The 25,005-nt window shown below is 38.7% G+C and overlaps 1 protein-coding gene across 3 annotated transcripts in view; it reads left to right on the forward strand.

Annotated features, from left to right (window-relative positions):
• Positions 1-14,440, forward strand: part of PHF3 (PHD finger protein 3) — a 104,471-nt gene extending 90,031 nt beyond the window's left edge. For all 3 annotated transcript variants that reach the window (XM_082668836.1, XM_082668837.1, XM_082668838.1), the window contains 7 exons: positions 1,844-1,975; positions 2,869-3,004; positions 4,770-4,965; positions 5,474-5,621; positions 7,803-7,892; positions 9,882-10,077; positions 10,300-14,440. In XM_082668836.1, the coding sequence (XP_082524962.1) occupies positions 1,844-1,975; positions 2,869-3,004; positions 4,770-4,965; positions 5,474-5,621; positions 7,803-7,892; positions 9,882-10,077; positions 10,300-12,419 (3,018 nt within the window). In that variant the 3' untranslated portion in view covers positions 12,420-14,440. The remainder of the gene's footprint in view (positions 1-1,843; positions 1,976-2,868; positions 3,005-4,769; positions 4,966-5,473; positions 5,622-7,802; positions 7,893-9,881; positions 10,078-10,299) is intronic.
• Positions 14,441-25,005: the final 10,565 nt, after the last annotated feature.

The following is a 25,005-nucleotide window of genomic DNA, read 5'->3' on the forward strand; positions in this document are numbered from 1 at the left end:
CCCGGAAGGGAGGTGTGGATAGTGTCCTGTGCTCACACACAGGCTTGTTGGTGGCGGCAGCACCAGCCTTAGCGTCTCCCGCCCGTCTCTGTGGTCCGCGCTGTTAGCCGCGGCTCGCACTCATCTCTGGAGCTCCTTTAAGCAGCGCTCTTCATCCCCTCTCCTCGCGCACCAGGAAACAAAGAGGGAAGAAAAAGTCTCTTCCCTTTTCGGCAGGTCCACACTTTTCCCCGCACTCCCTCCCGGCTAGCCGTGGCGCACTAACCCCCTTCAGTCTGTGTTCACGCCGCCAACCCCAGTCCTCTCCCTGCGCTCCGACGGAAGCCCGAACCTCAGCTACCAGCCCCGCCCACCCCGGCGGGTGAGCAGACAAGCCTCTTGGGCTGGTGATTGCCGGTCGGCACCGATCCTCTGTGCGGGAATCTCCCCGCTTTGCCCTCCGCACCCCTGTTGCTGCGCTTTCCTCCACAGCATCCCCACTCCGCCACCCGCAGTCTCCACTCGCGAAGGGGCTCCTAGTGTGTGGAAAACTTGCCTCCTTCGTTGCTCCCTCCCACTGGTGCAGGTCCTGTCCCTATTCTTTTGTCTCTGTTTATTCTTTTTTCTTTTGCCCTACCCAGGCACGTGGGGAGTTTCTTGCCTTTTGGGAGGTCTGAGGTATTCTGCCAGCGTTCAGTAGGTGTTCTGTAGGGGTTGTTCCACGTGTAGATGTATTTCTGGTGTATCTGTGGGGAGGAAGGTGATCTCCGCGTCTTACTCTTCCGCCATCTTCCCTCTCTCTCTGTGTATTGCATATTTAAAACTAAAAAATTCTGAAAGTTACTAATGCTGAGAGTTTTCATTGGGGGTTTGTGAACTTGAAATATCTTTGAAGGTGAGGTGAATATGTGACTTCAAATTATCGTGACCGCAAGATAGCCACATTATCCACTGTTTTTATTACAATGGCCTTAGAGTATTAGCCCTTTATTCTGGAAAATAGTGGTTTCTTATATATGAACTCTGCATGATTCACCTAATCTTAGCATTAATCCTCCATGTTGATCTTCTACCAAATTTAGTTTGTTGTGCAAGAGGCCTTAATTTGATACATTACACTAAGTCACATATTTCTTTAATTTCCCCTTGTATAATTTCTCGTATTTTGCAAATATTATCACCATCTCTTTTTTTGCTTCGTATCCCAAATGTGCATGTGCCTCTCTTCTTTGAAACTGTGGCTGCAGGTGTCATCTGCATGGGAGACCAGCTGTTTCTTTCTTTGGGCTGTGTATCTGATTTCTTTCTTTAAAGGAAGATTTGCACTTAACAGTGACAAGACAAATGACCGGATCCGTCTTTACCTTCCTTAACCCATTCCACTCTCAGCTACCTTTTACTAGTTCTGTCTGCTCTTGCTTATTTATTATGCTTTGTTGCTGAGCTTGTTCCCTGTCACAGAGTAAGCTCCATCAGGAGCCTTCTGATGGGGGATTGCCCGTTTCTGTGGTTCGACTAAATTTCTGCTGCTGTGGGAGATGTTAGAACATCAAGTTAGGAATCTAAGAGGAACTTGATTGTTATTTCTCTGTGGCACCTGCTGAAATACTAGATCAGAAAGCAGATTTTAAATGTAAATATCATGTTTCATCACTTTGCAAATTAGATTACACTTCAGCTGCCTCCAGTTACTGTACATGTAAACTTCCCCAGGCTGACGTATGAGGTCTAATTCTTAAAACGCCAGCACTTAAAACTGACATTTGCAAGTACTCAGTATATGTTTGTTGCTTGAGAGACTACCTAAAGGTTAAAAATCATCTGTGATTAACTGTGAAGTTTTCTTTAAAATATGTCCTATTAGACCATAGAGATGATTGAGAAAGAACAGAGAGAAGTGGAAAGACGACCAATCACCAAGATAACTCATAAAGGTGAGATAGAAATTGAGAGTGATGCTCCAATGAAAGAACAGGAAGCAGCCATGGAGATTCAGGTAAATTATGATAATAAAAATAACATGTTTTATAGTGCTCAAAACATGAAGATTCAGAAAAGATTTATTTGACCGTTTTTGATAGAAGGGAAAATGTTTATATTTAACCATTTTCTTCTGTTAATACTTACGGTAATATCAAACTGAGCCTCACTCACATTAAATGATTCACTTGGAATATAAAAATAAAGGAGGGCAGACTTCCCTGGTGGCACAGTGGTTAAGAATCCGCCTGCCAGTGCAGGGTACATGGGTTTGAACCCTGGTCCGGGAAGATCCCACATGCCACAGAGCAGCTAAGCCTGTGCGCCACAACTACTGAGCCTGCACTCTATAGCCTGCGAGCCACAAGTGCTGAGCCTGCGCTCTAGAGCCCACGAGCCACAACTACTGAAGCCCACGCGCCTAGAGCCTGTGCTCCGCAACAAGAGAAGCCACTGCTTCTCTTGTTCTTAAAGTAGAAAAAGGAATTTTTTAAACTGTGTATTTATTAGAGTTGTCTCTATTATTGGTTTAATGTTGTTTTGAGAGTGTTTAAAGCATTGTTTTTCTGTACGTAGTGTGCAGACCACCTGCATCACAGGCCTCGAAATATGCAGGTGCTTCTTAAGATAGACTAGTTTGAGAGCAGGTGTAGCTTTTCTTACTTTCAAATATCAATGAGAAAATAATAGATCTTGTTAGAGGCCTTGAAGAATGAGAAATGTTTGAGTTTTTGCTCTGTTTTATGTCATAATTAACATCTAGCATTTATTTTTTAAAGAAATCGTGAAAAACAACCTATGAATGGAGCAGTTTGATTTTGGAAAAATATCAGTATGAAATAACAGATGGTTTAAATAATTGAGGCCAAAGTTTTTCTGTTAACCTATTTTTACTCTCACTGTTGTTAGGAACCTACAGCTAATAAGTCAATGGAGAAGACAGAAGGATCTGACAAACAGAAAGAAGAGATTGACTCCTTATCTAAAGATACCACTAATCAACACAGACAACATCTTTTTGATCTTAACTGCAAAATTTGCATAGGTAATTTGAAGTATTTCTTCCTAAATGTTGCTTTCATTTTAAAAGGGGAATACTTGTAAATTATAATTTAAATAGGTTTTTGTTTTCCCAGTACTGGTGCAGAGTCAGATTGTGACTTAGTAGTAGTAGTGAAATCAATTTAGTAAGTAGTTCACTAGCATTTCAAAAACAAACGAAAACAGAATAGAAAATATCACGGTGAATTGCACTGTTAAAGATAAGTATGATTTTGAGAGACTTTAGTTCCAGTTATTTATGTATAACAAAAAGACCCACACATGCATACATACATGTATACACACACATGTGCACAGACACACAGGGGTATGTGTAGTGTGCGTGTGTATGTAAGTAATGGATCATGATATAAAATGTTACTTTGCAGATTATGATAAAAATTGCTGAAAACCTGCTTTGGTAGGCCATATGAAGCATTTTAGTCTTCTATCTAAGAGCAGTGGGTAGTGATTGAAGGGATTTGAGCAGGGGAATGATATGATCAGCTTGGAATTTTATGAAGATTTCTCTGACTTTGAGTAGAGATGATGATGAAAGAAGCCAAGAGAAGAAGGAGCGAGGCTAGGTGGCAGGCGTTTGTGCACTAGTGCAAGAGGGAGATGCAGGTGCTTTTAATTAAAGGGAGGCTTTGAGATACTCAGGTTAGGTAATATTGACAGATGTTAGAGACTGGATTTAGGGCATAAGAAATGGGTATGTGTTGAGCAAGAGTTTAAGTTTATATTCAGTTTATTGGTAAAGGTGGAGGACGAGAGTTTTTTAAACTCTAGAGATGTAGCTCTGGAGTTTTATTTTTTTACTGTGGTATGCTAAAGGACTGATACATACTTTGTTCAGTAAGATGAAAAATTTTTCAGGTTAGTTAACATGCTGCCCTCCATCATTGTTTTAGAGACTAGGCAGCTTTCTTATAATAAAAATGACATATCTTCTCAAAATTGTGTGTTCACAGTTGATACAATGGTAAAGACTTAAAGGGCAGGGTGTTTTTAGACATTGTTATCCCTGAAGAAAGCTATCCATGGTTTACTAGTATTTTTAGTATACTCATTAGGTTTTTGTCTGGGAAAAATCTTAATAATTTTTTTGTTAATTCTATTAATTTCTACTAATTTTCATGATTAAAGTTATATTTATAATTAATATAATATTTAATATTATAATATTTCAATAAATTTAATGGTAGCACACAAAATATTTGTTAAATACTACTGTACTTGACCTATTTTCATAAAGTTTGAGTTTTCCTTCTTGATTCTATAGAGAAAATCAATGTCATTTTCTAGACTTTTACTAGTGTTTTTTCATGCTTAGTAACTAAGTAGCATTGTAGTATGCATATGTCACGGACTGCTGCTATATGTAACATGAAGTAGGTATACAGATTTTTTTTACTTAGTTCCTCATGTTACCTCTCAAGACTGTTGGAATTTGTTGTAGTTTAGTTTAAAAAATGTTTGATAGGGAATCAGGAAACCATTTTTAGGTTCTGGTTGTAATGTTTCCTTTTCAAAAGCTTGTCTGAGTTGTTTAACATTCTCTTTTTTTTTTTGATTTTTCACATCAGTAAGGGAGGTGTTCTAGAACTCATTGTGAGAAATGATGATAGTTACAAATTACCCCAGTAAATGTATGGTTATGCAACAGTGCAGTCAGGGAAACTGAATAACTTTAGAAGTGAAAATGGATGGAGTTACAGAAATTTCAGTTTACAAAAGTGGTATAAATTGGTATTTTCTGGCTTCAGGTCGAATGGCACCGCCTGTAGATGATCTTTCTCCAAAAAAAGTGAAAGTTGTTGTTGGAGTATCTCGTAAACATTCAGACAATGAAGCAGAAAGTATAGCAGATGCTTTGTCTTCAACCTCAAATATTTTGGCCTCTGAATTCTTTGAAGAGGAGAAACAAGAGTCTCCAAAGTCAACATTCTCTTCTGCTCCACGGTAATTTTCTGTTAGTTATAATTTCTATTCTTTATAGCTCTTTGCCATATTATACTTGGAAGTCTTCAAAAACTTTAGAAAAGTGACATGTTTCTTAAGAAAGAAACCTTTCTTTTGAGACAGTAACTGTACCTTCCTGGACCCTAATTGAGATTTTTAAAAAGACTCTAAAAATTAATTTAGAGACTTGAGTGTGTGGGGACTTGACTTTAAAACTCTCCTTAATTGCATTAGCTCCAAGAGGCAGGAGATAAGTCATTAAAGAAAAATTGCTTGCATTTCTCTGGACCATATTAGTCCACAAGACAGCCTAGAAGAAAGACTTTGTAAAAACATGGCTATGTAAATATAAGTACATTAAAGTGAAAATATAAACTCTTTAATCATAGCCTTTACATATTTTGGTTTTCTTGACATGCTAAAATAGAAATGATTGATGAGTAAATAGAAAATGCATTTATTCATGAGCAGATCTTTAGGCTGAAAACTTCTTAATGTCATTTTTTAGTCCAGAGATGCCTGGAACTGTTGAAGTTGAGTCTACCTTCCTGGCTCGATTGAACTTCATCTGGAAAGGTTTTATCAACATGCCATCTGTAGCAAAATTTGTTACCAAAGCCTACCCAGTGTCTGGTTCCCCTGAGTACTTGACAGAGGTACTGTGAACTTTTCTACCCTTCTATGCCTGGGTTGACATGTATGTTTCTGAAGCCACAAGGCAAAGAAACAACATAATAAAATTAAAATATTTAATTTTCATTCATGATAGAAATATTTATTGACAGTGATCCTTAAACCATTCAGTTAATGGAATTATGAGTCCACGAATGGAGTTTTAGAACTGTAGAAAATTGTGCCCTGATGTATTAAACCCACATGTCTTGTACTCTTCCCAAGATGTATTCTCTGTCAGAATTAAAGATTAATGAGTGTCTGCGTGGATATCTAAGTTTTTCTTTAAGTACAGACTTACGTAAAAGATGGACATATTTATGGCCTACAGTGTTAGCTTGTCAAGGAGAGTTTTTCATTGTTATCAAGTCTTACAATTCCCCTACTGCTTAAATTTCCCCAGCTTCATGACTGTGGTCCTTTACCTGGCCATTTCTGTGAATATAGATACACACCCAGTTGACCCTTGAGCAACACAGTTTTGAACTGCATGGTCCACTTATACACGGACTTCTTCAATAGTGAAAACCACAGTACCACGTGACCCGCAGTTGGTTGAATCCTCAGGTGTGGAACCGTGTATACGGAGGGACAACTGTAGGTTATACTCGGATTATCAACTGCGCAGAGGGTGGGCACCCTTACTTAACCCCCATGTTGTTCAAGGGTGAGCTGTCTAGTTGAGACTCGCCAGTTAGTTGACAGTCCTGAGAGCAGTGACCTTGGTTGCTGCAGTGGTGCCCTTGGTTGGTTTTATACCTGAGGGAATAGGAAGGGACTACTATGCAGTGTTTATGAGAAACAAGCAGCTGTAGTATTATAGTATTAGGATAAGTGAGAAAGTACAATGTTTTCTGAACTCTTTTGAATAAAGTTTGTATTTCTCTGTGTTTCTGCAGAAGGAAAATAAATCAGTATATGTGTACTATATTTTTGTTGAGATTATATTTTGCCATTATGTTCATATCTATCATTTTTTCCATTCATTCTCAGTCTGCTGACCATAAAGGCAAAAGTTTTTAAAAAAATGGTTTTCAGTATTTTATAAAACTTAAATCATATATATGCCTGTTCTTTTTTAAGACTAATATAAACTTTTCTTTGTATTAGGATGAAATTAGTTTGACTCAATGTAATGTTGCTTATCTAATCTCCATCAGCTTATTTGTCTAGTTGTGTTTTTGATTAATAAACGACTTAATTATTTTACATATAGTTTGGTTGGCAAGTAATATTTTAGATACATTGATTTTATAAGAAAAAAATTCAGTGCTTTTCTTTTTGAACAAATCTGTTTAGAAATTTAGTCTTTGATTAGTCCTTAGTGACGATAACTCTTCTTTTAAATGGATAACTAAGTCTTAAACTACAGGACCCTTTTGATTTTAAACAAAACTATTATTCTCTTTTCTGAGCCAGTTTCTGTGTGATTGCTTTCCAGAACTCCACCTCTGCTTTCTACTTATTTTTAGTTTGATTTGGACTACAATCCCAAATAAAATAAAGCAATTAATCATTTAAATTTAATAGAATTTATATCGATTAATTATGTTTTTTATGATTTTTCTCTCTTCATAAAAAACAAATATACTGATTAAAGTTTGAAATATTCTTAATTGTACAGCTCTTGATTGATTTTATGTATAGTCATCTGTTCTCAGAAAGATTATGCCTTTAAAAAATAATGAACCTTGCATTATTACAATGTTATTCTTTTCTGTGCAAAAATATCCTCTATAATTAAGCTTGATAACTTCTGAAATCCAGCTGTTAGTGATAAAGGCATACCCCAACTCACTACCACCAAAAAAAAGGGAGGGGAGGTGGAAGGGGAAAAACAGTGTCCCCTAATATTTTGGAATCTGTTGTACTCTTCCTGGATTGTCAAAGTGGGATGCTTGCACTGCTTCTTTCTCTTGACCTCAGATTCTTTCTTAACTGTATTTTGGGCATCCATCTCAGTCATTTGGAGTTGACATTTGAGGTAAAGCCTAATTGCTCTTCCTGTACTTTATTATGTTCTCTGATGCATTTTATAATCTTACTTACTTGTTTTTTTTTTAATCACTGTTTCAGATTAGTCTTAGAGCTAAGTTTGTATGAAGTATAGACATTATAATAAATATAATCTGTATACATTGATCACCTTCATGTCGTTACCACAGGATCTACCAGATAGTATTCAAGTCGGTGGTAGAATATCACCTCAGACAGTTTGGGATTATGTGGAAAAAATTAAAGCCTCAGGAACCAAGGTGAGGAGAACTTTTTTTCACTCTACCAATGTGAGACAGTATTTGAAAAGTAAACCACTGAGAGTTCTTGTGCAGGGTCCCCAGGGGAGGGAGCCAGTACAAGTACTAAATGTACATAATATGCCTGACAAAGCTGAACTATAGCCATTGCTAGAGCTCAAAGCACAGCATTCCTTTCGTGGTATGCTCTCTCAGTGATTTCTGTCACTGTTTTGAAAGAAATGTTTTAGAGTAAGTATTGAGATTTCATCCTGGAATTTTGCCTTGCTTTGATTGTAGACATTTGTTTTAGTTGGGGCATAGGCTAAGCCGTTGGGACAAAGAGACCCTAAAGTTGTTCATTTTCCTGCTATGTTAGGTGGGTCAGTAGTTCAGGGCTTCAGGCCGTTCGATTAAGCAGGGATGAGGCTCCTCTGTCTTGTTATTTTGCTGTTTGCAAGACTGTTGTCCTTATCATTCAAGCAGGGTCAGAGCTGACTTAGCAGCACCAAGTGGGAAAAAAAGAATGTCTGTCCAGTTGTTTTAGAAGCAAGACCTAGAACTTGCAGTTATCTTTTCACTTCTTCTAACTTCCATTGGCAAGAGCTTACTCATAAACTTCATATTGGCTGCTAAGGAGGCTGGGAAGTGTGATCTCTATTGGATGGCCATGTGCCCAACTAAAAGTTAAGCGTTCTCTTTGTAATAGGAGGAAATGAGGAGGATGGATACTGGGAGATAATTAGTAGCCTCTATAGCAATATCTCTCTTTTTCTTTTCTCTCTCTGTATCTTCTATCATTTCTTTAACTCAAAGAACATAACTACACAGGAATATTTAATCATTAGAAGAAATCATTTTTCCCTCCAAGGATGGTAATACCCAGCATATTATAGACATTCAAAAAATAAATTTTGAATAAACGAACATTAACTTTTTTATCTTTTATGATCAGAAGTCTTTAGTAAGATTAGTAGTGATCCATAATGGATAATCTTCAGCTGAAAATAATATTTTTTCCAATATAGATTTTAGAATTTAAACTGATACTGTATTAGAATACAAATAAAACTTCGAAGCAGTACAAAAAAGTTACTACATTTACTTGCTTTCACTTTCTCATGATAGCAAAAGTCATAGGAAAGTATTGGGAGGTATTCCTCTTGGTTGTTTGGGGAGTGCTCTTGATCTGCCCCTCTGGTACTGCCCAGTGTGCTTCCATCTGGACTTGTCGGCCCCAAAGGAGGACACTCGGGATGACAGACCTCTTAGAAGAGGTAGAGCCATAGTTCAGCTCATTCGTGTGTCTTCTCTAGGATCTTGCATCAGTTTAGGCTTTGCAGTAGATCTGGCTCTCCCCATTTCATTTTTCATGAAGAAGCATCCGTTTTTCACACTACCAAATTAACACCAAATTGGGACTGTCTTTTCTATCTGAAGCAAAGCCAAGAGCCCAGAGGCAAGCAAATAAGTTCCTCAGTAAGCCAAGTGATTTGACAGAACTTATGCTGTGTGTATTTGAGGTCTTTCACCAGCCCCCTTTATTCCTCGATTCAGTCCCTCTAACTTGGATTATCTGTGGATTTGTGCGTTTCTGTGTGTGTGTGTGTGTATGTGGTGGGGCACTGGTGGTGGCTGCTGTTAACTTGCAGTGTGCTGAGAATATAGGCAGCCCTCTGTAGAAGTTACAACTTTGGAAATGAGGACACAGTATAGATATCAGGAGACGTGGCTTTAAATATCTTCTCTGCCACTGACAGGTGTGTCACCTTGCACAAATTAATTACCTTGGGACTCAGTTTCTATGGGACAGTTTCAGATAAAACAGATCCACCAGTGGACCAGCCAGGATCTTTTCCTAAGAGTTGTTTCCTTTTAGTATTCATATCTGCATTTAAGTAGTAACAGTCGTAAAATTCAACAGATTATTACTAATTGAGAATGGTATTTAAAACCAGGCTGTTGTTTAGGTTATTGTATTGAACAACCATTTGTTATTTGCTTGAATAGGAAATTTGTGTGGTTCGCTTCACACCTGTGACTGAAGAAGATCAAATTTCTTACACTTTGCTGTTTGCATACTTCAGCAGCAGGAAGCGCTATGGAGTGGCCGCTAACAACATGAAGCAGGTTAAAGACATGTACCTAATCCCTCTGGGTGCCGCGGATAAAATCCCACACCCTCTTGTGCCCTTTGATGGACCTGGTAGGTATTCGTTTAAGAATAGAATATGAATGAAGTGAGGTGAGAGGCAGGGCCGGAGCAGGAGAGCGGACTCGGCTTTCCTTCTTGGGGCCCAGCCCTTTAGATCTGCTGTGACAGGGACAGGCACCCATTGAGGAGGCTGTAATAAACTAGATGCAAAATTTTACTCTTTATTGTAATGATTGAAAATGACTATTAATTGATGTTTTTGATTTTGTACAGGCCTTGAACTACACAGACCTAATCTATTGCTGGGCTTAATTATTCGTCAGAAACTGAAACGACAGCACGGTGCCACTGCTGGTGCTGGTCACACAGCTGAGATGCCTGAAAGTGTACCAGTAACACTGCCGCCTGATAAAAAAAGTAAGGTAGAAGTTTCCACAGAGGAAGCAGCAGAAGAAGAAAATGACTTTTTTAATTCTTTTACAACTGTGTTGCACAAGCAAAGAAATAAGCCTCAGCAGACTCTTCAGGAAGACCCTCCAACGGTCATTGAACCTTTAGTGGAAGTCACCAAACAGGAGCCACCAAAACCTTTAAGATTCCTTCCTGGGGTCTTGATTGGCTGGGAAAATCAACCTTCTACTCTGGAATTGGCAAATAAACCTCTTCCTGTAGATGATATCCTTCAGAGCCTTTTGGGCACTACTGCTCAAGCATATGAACAGGCTCAGTCAGGGACAGAACAAAACACTCTTAAAGAAATTCCATTTATAAATGAGCAAGCCGACCTGAAAGCAGAGAAGATAGATACAGTGGAAGCAACTGATGGTGAAGCCAAGGAAGTGAAGGTTAAAGGAGATAAGCCTTCAGAGTCGGCAGGTAGTTCAGTAGGAGAAGAGGCGTCCGGAATGGGGGCCTCTTCTGTTTCTGCTGGGCCTTTGACAAGTCTTAGTCTCAGAGGTAAACCACCAGATGTTTCTACAGAAGCATTCCTAACAAATTTATCGATGCAGTCAAAACAAGAGGAGACTGTGGAGAGTAAAGAGAGAGCACTAAAAAGACAGCTGCTACAAGATCAAGAGAATAACTTGCAAGATAATTGGACTTCAAATACTAGTTCTCCGTGCAGGTCTAATGTAGGAAAAGGAAACGTAGATGGTAACGTGAGTTGCAGTGAAAACCTTGCTGCTAATACGACACGGGCCCCGCAGTTTATCAACCTGAAAAGGGACCCTAGGCAGGCAGCAGGGCGGAGTCAGCAGGCGTCCGCTCCAGAAAGCAGGGACGGAGATAGCTGCCGGCATGGAGAGAAGCAGCCCCCGCCCGGCCTATCGCACAGGGAGCAGTTAACCGAACAAAGCAGTGTTGAGGACAAGTTGCCTTCTGTAGAGAGAAACTCATGTATTCAGCAGAGTGATGATTCTGGGGCTGTACAGAACTCGCCATCAGCAGAAAACACACGCACCTCTCCAACGGAACAAGCAAAACCCTTACAGGAGGAGATTCTAATGCAAAATATTGAAACCGTGCAGCCATTTCGAAGAGGATCCGTGGCAGCAGCGTCGCATTTTGAGGCTGGAAACACACGTCGATCTGAACTTCCTGCTAAGAGCGTCAGCTTCCCCTCCAGAAGCGCCAGCCCCAGAGCAAGTGCAAACTGTTCACCCGTAAGGCCACAGCAGCCCAGCCTTCAGCATCTCAAGTGTAGCCCGCCTGGATTTCCATTTCCAGGGCCTCCACATTTCCCCCCACAAAGCATGTTTGCATTCCCGCCACATCTGCCACCCCCGTTGCTTCCCCCTCCGGGCTTTGGCTTTGCTCAGAACCCCATGGTTCCCTGGCCACCTGTCGTGCATCTGACAGGCCAACCGCAACGTATGATGGGTCCCCTCTCGCAAGCGTCACGGTATCTAGGCCCGCAAAATTTTTACCAGATTAAAGACGTTCGGAGGCCAGAAAGGCGCCATAGTGACCCTTGGGGTAGGCAAGACCAACAGCAACTGGATAGACCGTTTAACAGGGGTAAGGGGGATCGTCAGAGATTTTACAGTGATTCACACCACCTGAAAAGAGAGCGCCATGAGAAGGGGTGGGAGCAGGAATCCGAAAGGCACAGGCGCAGAGACAGAGCCCAGGACAAGGACAGAGACAGGAAGAGCAGGGAGGAAGGGCACAAGGGTCAGGAGAGGGCACGGCCGCCGCACGGGGAGCGAGGAGTGGACGGAAGAGCGAGCAGAGACAGCAGGGCTGTAGACAGGAAGGCAGACACGCCCAAGGGTGAAGACCAGGAGAAGGACAGAGAGCGGGAGAAGAGTAAGCATAGAGAAGGCGAGAAGGACCGAGACAGGCACCACAGAGACAGGGACCACGGCGACAGAGCCAAAGGCAAAAGGTGAAGCCGGCAGGCTGCCGCAGGGGTACATTGAAATAGCTGTTAAACGTTGTGTCTTTAAACCTTTGTATGATTGCCTGCTAGGGTCGTGCCCCCTTTTGCATTTTTAATATTGGTGGTTTGCAGGACAGTAAATTCTGTGTGTTGGTGCAGAGCGCCCCGGGCCACTGCTCTTCATCCCTTGTTCACGCCAACCACCCCCCCTAGTTCTAGGAATTTAATGTTTTTAAAAGTTTTACATTGCTGTATATTCAAAGATTTGTTTTATTAATATGCAATAAAGGCTTAGAAATTTTAGTTTTATTCCTTAATTGGTAAATATGGTTAATCATGGAATATATTTACTGCCTCTAGTGAATGTCCTTTATATAATGACTAATTTGAGAGTAACGTGTACTCTGTAAGTTTGTTTTAAATTGCACTGTTTTTAAAGAAACTGTAGAGGAGCAACAAAAAGCCAAGCAACTTGGTAATTGGATTATATTAATCATTTAGTCGAGCAGTTTTTGACCAAGAATCAGAAACCCAAGGAGTACATTTATTGCTTTAGTCTGCACTCATTGAAGGCGTTTGTTACCGTACTACAGCTTTGTGGTAGTCCATTGTTTTCCTTTTCCTTTTTGGCTCTTCAGAAACTTGAATACTTAAGCTTGTACATGATCTTGTGTTTTGCTATCCTTTTTACTGTACAATGTAAATATTTTAAGGGATATTTTGATTCTAAATATGATAAAAGAATTTCTCACCTATTTTGTGTGTGTGATTTGAAATTCAGTAGTAAAAGAATTTCTTCTTTGAGGCTTTACATACCTTCAGACATTGTTCTTCTCTTACTCAGCCAAGAGCATATAGGCTAAGATGAGGAGAAAAACGATTTCTTTATCTTCGATTATAGGCTATTGAGATAAATCGTGTAGTTCTGAAGAGGCTAGAATTTGAAACTGCCACTGAAAAACTGTGCAGCTATAACCCACTTTGTAGGTATGTTTCTGAAAATTGGTACACCGTCAGAGTTTGGTACACTGACTAATCATTGTAAGACCACAAATTTTATTTAAGAGAAACGTATTGTGAATCTTTCTGTAAAACGTGTAATTAACTGTAATTTGTTTGGGGGGTAAATAACTACAGTGTCATATGCTCGTTTTTCTTGAAAGCACAGGGAGGCTGTTGCTAATCCAAACCTAAATTTATTTACACCCTTAACTACATATACTGTATTGATTGCTATAATTTAAAGCAGTGGCTAACACTTGAGACCAAAAGGAGGGAAAGAAAAGCCAGTATTTTAACTTACCTGTATTAATGAAGAAAAATATACATGACTTCACAAAATTAAGAAGATAAAGTTTGTTTTCCTAAAAAGTCTACAGATTAGAGTTAAAAATGGGTTTTGAAACTGATTCAGCCTTGCTGTTTTTACTGGAGAGAAAATGAGTGGAAATTCAAAACCAAACCATTTTGTCTAACTTGCAGCAACTTGAGACCCCCCCTTTTTTTTTTTGTCATCCATATCCTCTGAAATTTATCATCATATATGTTCTAAAACAGAGGACTTGTATTCAAATAAAGTTTTTTAAAAAATTTGCTCTACTTTTCTTTTGCGAGCTGACTTGTTAGAAAACAAGTCAGTCTGCCAACAAAAAAACCTAAGTTCAGTCAGCTTTTGCACCATTATGAAGAAATTGTTCTCAAGGTTTTACCAAAAAAAGTCCCCAAACCAAAATAAAAATTAGCTTTTTTATTTTCAAATGCAGTAATCCCTTGGTATCCTTTGGGGCACTGGTTCCAGGAACTCCCCACCTGGACCAAAATCCGCAGATGCTCAAGTCCCTTATATAAAAGGGCATAGTATTTGCATATAGCCTACACACATCCTCTTGTATGCTTTAAATCATCTCTAGATTACTTGCAATTTTATAAACCTAATACAATGTATATGAGATGTAAATAGTTGTAAATGTGATGCAAATGATATGTAAATAGTTGCCGGTGCACAGTAAATTCAAGTTTTGCTTTTTGGAACTTTCTGAAATTTTTTTCTCCTATCTGGTGGTTGAATTCAAGGATGTAGAACCCACAGACACGGAGGGTCAACTGTATGTATGTCAGTAAATCTGCTTTCACTGATCTATCTGGTCGAGGGTTGATGAGACAGCAGATTTCTTTTGCAAGGTACAAGAAGAATGGATTAACCAACTGAAGAAAGCCTTTAAGTCAGTTTTTGATTACCTCTTAGCCAATAGTTTTTTATACGTATTGTTGGGAAATTTAAAATTCTTTCTTCGTATCTCGTAGAATCACGGTAGATCCCATAGAGCCCTCTGTTAGTAATGACCGTCTGGTACTACAAGGCTGCTAAATGCTGGAACCAGGCTTCCTAACCGCTGGGACTGAAATATTGTGGAGAGTAGGTATGGACATATTGAGTATTTTGAGGCTTTTAACTTGTGAGGAAAGAAAGAGAAAAAGAGAAAAGTTCTCAAATGAGTAGTAGTAGCTCCAAAGCCATTCTCATTCTTTCAGTTTCACCTACCAACCATCCTTACACAAACTAATAGTTATATGAAGGTCATCTTTTAGTTTCTCCTGTTTTAAGAAAAGCTTGCTCTTTAAAAACAGTTTGATGTTTTCAAATATTTAGAACCATCTTAAGACAGTTTATACACACCTGTTAAGTAAAATGTACCAGGGTGTCTCAGTACTTACCAAGTCCGCCCCTTGTAATCCTTTTGTCGGTAAGAAAGCCTCCATGAACACTCCGTACGTCAGACCTCATGTTGAGCGCTTTATGTGAACCTCGGTCAGCCTGCAAGGTGACGACTCACCTTAGAGCTGAGGCAACTGGGACTTAGAAAAGTTGGAAAACTCATCCAAGGTTAGACTGCTGTTGTCAGAGCTGGAATCCTAGCTCAGTTCTACTTTTCTCCAAAGTCTGAATGTGTGGTGGTTGTGCTCTCAGAATGGAGAATGGGAGAGGGACAGAAGCCTGATGATTACACACACCTTTCACAGCCCTTTTTCTGTCACCATCACACCAACCTGTCTGAAACGCCACTGGGCCACCCGTTCCTCAGAGTGAGCAAAAAGACATAACCAAAAGTCTGGGTTCTCCTGTACAGATTTGCAAAGTTTATATTCATTTCAAATCCTAATTCTCCAGTCCTCTTTTATTAGTTTTCTATTGCTGCTGTAACAAATTATTACAAATTTAGTGGCTTGAAATCACACAGATTTATCTTACGCTTCTGTGGATCAAAGTCTGATGGGGATCTCAGTGTTGTCGGAGGGTGCGTTCCTTTTCTGGAGGCTCTGGGAAGAACCCATTTCTGTGCGTTTTCCATCTTCTGGAGGCCACCCACCTTCCATGCCTCATGGCCCCTTCCTCCATCTTCAGAGTCAGCAACATGGGGCTGAGTCTTTCTGCCGTCTCTGACCCTCCCTTCTGATTTCCTCTTCCACTTCTAAGGACCCTTGTGAGCACGGTGGACCCACAGAGATAATCCAGGATAAACTTTTTTTTTTTATTTTGCGGTACGGGGCCCTCTCACTGTTGTGGCCCCTCCTGTTGCGGAGCACAGGCTCCAGACGCGCAGGCTCAGCGACCATGGCTCATGGGCCCAGCCACTCCGCGGCGTGTGGGGTCTTCCCGGACCGGGGCACGAGCCCGTGTCTCAACCACTGCGCCACCAGGGAAGCCCAGGATAAACTTATTTTAAGGTCCACTGATTAGCAACCTAAATTCCATCTGTGACCTTAATTCCCCTTTTCCTGTGTAACCTAGCATATTTACAGTTTCCAGGGATTGAGATGTACAACCTTGAGGGTCATTATTTACCATATCTTTTAACTTGCTAATTGTAGCTTAAATTGTAGGTGAACCAAATCCTAGTTACAAGTGTTTTGGAGTTATGAAGCATCTAAGGCCATAGTAAATGTTTAAAAGTTAAGAAACATAATAGCAACAATAGGAAAGTGGAGTGACAAGTTAAGCCACTTGGATATTATTAACATGTTTATGTATGTGCGATAACAAAACCACTTGTCAGCTGGTGAATTTGCATACAGCTGTTCTCAGTTTTTTTTAATAGCGGCTGTGTATAAATCAAGTTTAAGTGCATTGTGAGAGCTTGCTGGTGAACAGGATCTTATTAAAGCAAATAGTTTAAATGTTTGAACATAGCGGTTGCATTATTCCCACCTCCTCAGATCCCTGTAAAACAATGGTCAGGTTGCCACTTAGTAATGACCACAAAAGGCAGTTCACATAGTCAACACTTGACTTTTGTCTCCCAAGGCAAATCATAAATAAAATTGGTTACTGCTCTTATGAAGGTGCCAAACACCCTGATTCTTTGGCTTTTGTTTCATAAAGAATTTTAATTCATGTATAGAGCAAGAGAGTACATGAATGGGTGAGTTGAAACACAAATATTAGGTCAATAGCTAGAAGTGTCTTAAAAAAATGAGTTCACTGTTTCATAAGTAAATATTTCTATCTCTTGGCTAAGGTATTTCAGCTTACTTTAAAAAATGTTCTCATGTTTACATTCAACACTTTGTTTCAGAAGCATCATGACATTATAGTAAAATGATCTGAAAGGTTTTTAGCAATTTTTATTTTGTGATGGAAAAGCATATCACATAGGAAATCTTCAAGGCCATCATCACTAGGATAGCAAAAACAAATAATGTTGATAACTTACCACATGAAATTTTGGATTTTAAGGCGAAAAAATATTTTAACCAAGTCATTCTGACTTACAGGAGAATCTCTAGGTAGCAGTGTTCACTTCTTCTTTTGTGCCTATTCTTCAGGCATTTGCTAGGTTTAGAATTCAGTGGTGAGCAGTACCCTAACCCTCCAGCCTCTTGGAGCTTGCAGTGTGGTGTAGAAAGGCCAGTGGTCACATCTGAATGTAAGACTACAGCTGTGAGAAGCAGCTTTAAAGCAACACTTCTCAAACTTACTGGTTTCAAGACACCTTTACACTGTTAACAGTTAATGAGACCTCTTAAAGAGCTTTTGTTTTTTTGGATTGTGTCTATCCTTATTTAGCATATTAGAAATTACAATTTTTTAAATTGTAAAAATACTTGTTTGACAGTAATCCCATTATATGGTAATAACATTTTATGTAAAATAACTTCCAAGCTAAGTCAGTTTAGTTAGGAGACAGGTCTTTTTCATGTTTGTACTTCTCCAGTGTGTCTGACTTAAGACATAGCTGGATTCTCTCATCTCCTTCTGCATTTAATGTTTGGCAATATGTCATTTTGTTTGAAATACATGAAAATCTGGCTTCACACAGAATTGTCATTGGGAAAGGAAGAATCTGGATCCCCTGAAAATATCTAGGGGCCCTCGGGTCCTTCGACTCTACTTTGGGAAGTGCTGCTTTAAAGAAAGGCACACTGTATTATGAGAAGATGTGGCCAAATGTGATGGGTGTGTGGTATAGGCAAAGTTTCCTTGAAGCTTTTGTAGCCTTCCTAAAACAGCTTTCTTGCCTTTTTGCATAAAATGTGTATCTTTGAAAGTCAGCTATCAAAAGGAATTTTTTTAGAACATTATGATCTCAACTCCAAAGTTAAATGGAATGGTATGGACCAAAGCAAATTTAGGTCACAGTTTTTCAGCATAGGTTGGATGGAGTTGTCTTGTGTAGTTTCTGTTAAAAAACAAAACCTTTGAATTGATGCATAGACATTCTGCAGTTCTACCTTACATTATATTTTGCTCACACACTTTCTAATGTTGATAGGAATAGTATGTCTGGGGACACTTTGTGTCCCATCGAATAATGCCAAAGTTCCTAACTTTGGTTTTGGGGCTTTGCAAGACTGTTTTTAGCTTTCTGATTGCAATGGAGTGGCAAAAATAACAAGTCAAAAAAAAAAATCTGTAAAGTTCTGCAATGATAAACTGTTCATCTAGCTGCTTTGTATAGACTGGAATCTGTACAGGCAGATTTTGATTATTAATAGCATTGGCAAGTTAAACTGTGCATCAATCCTATGTGTAAAGTCTTTTCTCCATTTAATAGATAATTATAGATTTTTCCTTTTCAACTTTACATGCTCCTATTACCAAGATTTTTTTCCTCCACACAGTCCTGTTCTACCTGTTAGAGCTTTATGTCGGTCATGTGTTGTCAGTTGCTTTCCTGGTGGCAAAATTGTCATAAATACCAAACTCTGAAAATGTTAAGTAACAACAGCAGCAATGACTGTCTCCCAGTATGAACGGTGGGAGGGTGAAAATGCTCTTCACACCAGTAACTGGTGTTTGGGCAAAATGTACTTTCTCAAGTTATGCTTTTAATGGAACAGATATTATCAGGAAAATAATTTTCAATAACATTATTCAGAACCTGTTTTATGCTCACTTTGGAGACCTGTAGCCTTGAATGGTTAAATATAAATGCAGTTTAATTTTAAAATTTGATCAGTTATATAAGTACGTGGTTTAAAAAGTCAAGAAGTTCTACAACATTTATAAACAAAACCCAACAGTGTCTGCACTGCTCTCTGGAGATAACCACATCCAATTCTTTTAGACATTTCTTAGGATATTTGTGAGTGACATGTATATGCTATCTTTTTAAGTTAAAAAAAAAAAAACTATAATATCTATTGATAACTTACTGTGGAAGACAAGGATTTAACTTTCACCAGTTAACTCTTCTTTCCCCCATCTCTGCCTCCCCACGTTCATTCATTGATTTTTGGTTTAAGTCTGTATTCAGATTTCACATTATTTCAATCATATAACTATTCATAGCTGAGCCATGTAGTAGGCTATGATATTTCCTTTGTTAATAATTTTAATTTTTCCTTTGGTTAATACTTTTGCCTTTTTCTTATTTTTCTTTGTATGTATCACTAATTCATTTTCACCTAAATTTTATTTAAAAAACAGTTCACAGATGAATAAACACTAAATGAACTAATGGAGTGAAAACTCAGGACTCAGATAAATTGGATGTAGGAAAAATGACCAAAATCTTTTCTTCAGCTATATTTTATAAGCTTATAAAAAAAAAGAAGTGTTAACATTTAGACTATTTCAGGTAATAGTAAACAGTTGATTTCCAGTAAACAGTATGCCAAAGAAATAACTATCAACTATATTTACATGTATATTTTATATATTTAAATTGCTAGTTTGTTAGCCTAATCTTGTTCATCACCATTATAAACATTGTATCCTTCCGATTTAATTAACTCAATTTTTTTTGAATCCTGAAAAAATACATCTTTAATTTTGCCAACAAAACTTCTTTTAAAAATCTCTCGAGTAACAATATTTACCTTTCGGCCATATTCAAAGCCCCCCAGATAAAAAATACCATCATAGTTGAGAGCAACAAACTTTTTGTGTGGATTAGTATCCTCAGAGAGAATTAGGTTGTCATCTAGGTAGGCCTTAATAAGAGTCTGATTTTGAATTATAATTAAATGGTGCCACTTATTGCAACAGAATGTACCATTGCTGTAAATCATAGGTACAGAGATGCTTTCTCCTAAGTTAACTGCTATTTTCAGGGTCTGATTATGGAGACCAATTGCCAGAAAATCATCGTCTTCATTTTGAGCTTTTCCTACCCATACAATTAAACCTTCTGTTTCAGTAGTACTGAAATTTAAAGATATAGTAGTGAACTGAAGATTTCTCATTCTGTAATCTGGATCAGTGTATTTAATGTAAGAAGTACCCATAAATTTTGCAGTTGAAAATGAAGTGTTGTTTTCACAATACCTTCCCACCCAACCCAAAGTACACAAACAACTGTAAGAAAATGATTGGTCAGGTATACATAGAGATTGGTGGAGGCAAAGATTATTCAAACAATACACAGACTGGTCACATGTATTTCCTGCCCAATGTGGTAAGCAGCTGCAAGAAAAAGTTGTGCCATTTACTATACATTCACCCCTGTTTTTGCACACGTTGTACCCACAGGCTGTCCCATCACAGTCACCTACATTTGAACCACCTTTTGCTCCTAATTCGGTTAATTGTAATTCTTGATTATTTATAATAACTTCTCGGACACAACCTTGAAAACCTACAGGTTCTTTCCCTGTTGCCATGGGATTTACAAGATTTAAGGATGACACTCCTCCAATATAGAAGTCGGTATTTGTGTCCAGGGAGCTCATTTTAGCGTTGGCTTTTTCTGTTACATTTATCCCATCCAAAGTCAGGTAGCTTTCTGCACCATCTCTTCCTGCTTTAATCACATGCCAAGCATTTCTATTAATAGTTACTTTTTGGAGAGTTTCTAGAACGATAGTTCTGTCACCAAGATTGTAGCGGAGTTGAACAGAACCGTTTACTAAAGAGATACATAAAAAATCACCTGTGGAGAAAGAAAAGCAACAGTAAAATGTCACTTCATTAAAAACTCTTGCCCCTTTTTGGAGAAAAAAGATTACAAATCTTGATCACAGTTATGTTAGAGAGTTTTGTGTCCATTTACAGATCAAAATATATCTATACATTCATACACATATCCTGTATTCTTTTGCTCTGGAGTTGGCCACATATGTTTTCCCTGGTTGTAAATATTTCACACTGAATGAATGTATTGTGGTACCAAGTTAAAGTGAGGTTTTTCTTTAACGGTTTAAGTTAAGGATGAATGTGTAAAAATTAAGTTGGATGTTTGACTCTGAGCCCCTGATGCTGTCTTTGACAGACATTGGTCGTGGGGGGAAGATGAGAGAAGTGTCGACTGGAAAAAATGCACAACCTACGAGTTGAGAATCATGTTTTATTTGGCAGACTTTCTAAGGACTTCAGGCCCGGGGGACGGGACTCTCAAATCACTCTGAGGGACTGCTCTGAAGAGGCGGGGCGGGGCCGGGGTGCGGGGAGACGGATGACAACAGGAAATAATCAACGAAGACCAGGTGGTCAGAATATCAAGAGATTACTGTTAATTAAAGAGAACCAGACATCTCAAGCTAAGGAATTTAGTGCTTTTCTATGTATGGGAAGATGCAAGAGTCTGGGCTCACTGAAATCATTCCTTTGACATGCACCTCAGCTACCTGGGGCCAGTGCCCTGTGCTTTTTCATCCTGAGTCCCCTCAGGGTGCACCGTCGGGTGTGGCTGCAGCAGCTGACTGCTTGATGCGGGGCATCCTGTTTCCATCCTGCGTTCCCCCAGGGCTCACCTGGGGAGGCTGCAATGTGGTGGCTTGATGGCTGCCACATCCTTTGTTTACTGATAGAGCAGCGACATTTCTCCTTCACAGAAGTAAGAGCGATTCGTGGTGGTGCTATGAAAATCTCATATGGTGTGCTTTCCAAAGTTTCAGCCGTGCTCTTGGCAGCAAGCTCTATCTACCAGTACGCAAATCTCTATGAGCTCTCTGCTTGGGTGTTTTAAAGGCAGCTCAAGCTCCAAAGTTTCTCTCAGTTTGTGAACTTCCTCCCATACACCTGGTCTCCTTCAGTCTTTCCAAACTCAGTTAAGTCACTCCGTCCATCCAGTGATCAGATAAAATATTTAAGTGTGATCCTGGGTCTCTAATCAAACAGATTTTCTAGCATTTTGGTTCGCTGTAAACACCTTCATTCTGCGCACTTCTCTCCTGCCACCTTAGTTAAATTTACTGTCATCTCCAGCTTGATCTATTGGGAGAGCCGCTCCACCCTTCTTGCTTTCCAGTTGATTTTCTAATCTACACTGAAGCTCAAGTGATCTTTGCAAATGAAAGTCTGATCATTATGCTATCCTTTAATGGCATTCCCTGTTGGGATAAGAACCTAGATTCTTTAAGGTATAGAGACTCCCTCTCCAGCAGCCTTACTGGGAGTGCTCTCCTCTCTCCTCCAGCAGCACTGACCTTGTTAGGGTTTACCCTTTTCTTACAGAACATTTGCGTGCGTTGTTTTCTTGGAAAACTTCCCCGTCCCGCTCCACCTACTCTAGGTAACTCCTGCCCATCTTTCAGGTCTCGGATCAAATGCCACTTCCTCAGAGAAGTCTTCCTTGATTCCACTATTGCTTTAATAGCACTAGTTTTCTCTCCTTCACAATATTTATCTCATTTTATAACTCTATAGTCATGTCTGAACAAATCTGAACAAATAGGATCCAGCATGTGTATGAAAGTTTCAGTGAGGCATTCAGAGGAAAAGCAAATGCAACTCTCCATGCCTGGGGAAAGAATGTAGCCCTACAAGGTAAGATTCCTTCCAGAGGGCGGCAAAGTGTTTAACATAGCAAAACATGTAGAAATCTTCCTTGAGACTGTATTTTCCCTTCCCCCTAACATTTCACAACCAATAAAATTTTCCCTTTTCTTGTCCAGGGAGATTTCTTGACAAGTGGTACTCTCCTCCTACATGCGTGGTCCACACTGTCTCACCTCCTTCCAGCACCCAATGTCTGTTATTTTTCCTCCCCTTTGTGGTCCACACCAGGCTATTCAAGGATGGTTGGGAGACCTAGCAGCTCTGAAGTCACGCATCTCTCATTTCCACCTGTATGAGCCCATGCAAAATACGGTTGTCTTATTTTTAATCATTTTCCTCATAGAGAATTTCTAGTGAATATAATCTACGTCATTACATCCGTGATTATTTGACTAACAGCTGCCTTATCCACCAACTTGTAAGTTTCATGAGAATAGGATCTGTGCCGCTTTGGCTCAACATTTTATCCCCTGCACCGTGCACGGTGTCTGGCACAGAAGATGCTCATAACTAATTGTTCAGTTAGGAAATTCCTTTTGTATACTTGTGGGGTGAGATGACTCAGTATTTCTCAACAACGAGTTTTAGGCTGAAAGCAAAACAAAAGAAAAACAAAAACATCTTTTCCCTGTAATATACATAAGTTTAAAAATTTTCCCGACAAAAGGAAGAAATTCAGTTTATTCATGGATTTTCTAACATAAACACCATTTTAAGCCTAAAGAAAGAGAGAAGCTGCATTATGAGATTTTAGGTTATATATGAAAAAATTAAATACAGATTGAATCATCTACATTTTTATACCACAGAACCTAGAACAATGAAATATAATTGATATTAAGTTTTAAAATTTATAACACTCCGAATATACTTTATGGCCTGCAAGTGGGCACAAACGTCTTTCACAGGATCATGGAAGAAGTTTCTCTTGCTACTTGTAGCATGTTCTGTAGTAAATAATCCTCAATAAAGAGCTACGTTGGAATAAAAAATGATTAGGAAAGCTGAAGCAGTGATCTGTAATATTACTGGCCAAGTTGACAACTAGAAGAAAGATCAAGGAGGATAGCTTCAGCCAAGGAAGGCTAATCTTAACGCGACTTTGCTTGTATGCTCTTGTTTATTTCTCTTTTATTGTTCAGTTGTTTGAATATGCTTTAACTTTACATTGTGGCTGACAAGGCTTTTTCAATACACATTTATCTATGAGGATTGTAACCACATCAAGATGAATTCAGGCTATCTGTGATTAATTGGTGCTTAACATAAAATTGATTTTGTATCAAAAAAGCTCATTTTAAGGTATTAAATATTTAGCAGAAACAGATAAACAAGTGCCGAGGTTTATCTCTTTAAAATTTCTTTCCATAATCAGAGATCTAAAATCAACTAGGATAGTTTTTAAGTTATTTTGTTTTAACTTTTGCACTATTTGAAATTATTCAAATTAATAAGCTCTAAAGAGAAACAGAAACCTTGTTAATTGAGAATTTGTTTTTCTACATATGAAAACCTAACTGGCTGCTGATATCTAAATTTGTGGCTTTTGACGTTGTGTATTAAATGTTTGGGCATTTTTACCAATAGCTCCTCTCAGCAGAGGATCAGCTAGAAGGCTTGGTTAATGTTTATATCAGACATAGCTCTTAGAGAAGGTCAAAGTACGGGGCAGTCACCTGTATTTTATGCAACTTTAAATGAAACATACTTTACCACCTGATTATTAATAAACAAGTTTATGCCTTTCATCTTACAATTACCTTCAGGTTAATCCAAGTCTGAGAATGTAGAGTATAGATTTAATATTTTAAAGTTTTCATGAGTTCCTTACATAAGTGTCAAATGCAGCACCAGTTATGACATGAAACTAATCTATTTTCATCTTTGTTAATAGTGTCTAAGGGCATAAAAAAGGAAAATCTTACCTGTTATGAACTGAAATACAAAGCTATTTAGATGTAAGAAAGTGTTCTCCCTCTCTCCTATGTGTGTTAATGTAAATGAGCTTTTTATTTTATACACATAAATATAACTATCCAGTGTACTGATTATAAAACTATAGCACAACGTTCTTGGCCAGTCACAGTCCTGAATATCTCTTGATTTTCTGCCCTTATCATACAAAGGTTAACCTTGAGTTTTTATGAGCAATACAACTTAATATGATTGTCTTTTAATGTCTCTTGATTTAAAAATAGAAATTTTCTGTTTGTACATGATTCTCCCATTTGGCATTTTCACGGGGAGATTTAAATCAATCATACATTTAAAACCAAATATCAAATCTCAGGAGAGCAAACCTCTTCTAAGAGATTTATCTTTTTCCTTTGAAATTATCATCTCTTCTCCTTGAAATTATTTTGAAAGTATTTTACCA

This window comes from Grampus griseus (assembly GCF_964374135.1).
Source record: "Grampus griseus genome assembly, chromosome: 13".
Taxonomy (NCBI): domain Eukaryota; kingdom Metazoa; phylum Chordata; class Mammalia; order Artiodactyla; family Delphinidae; genus Grampus; species Grampus griseus.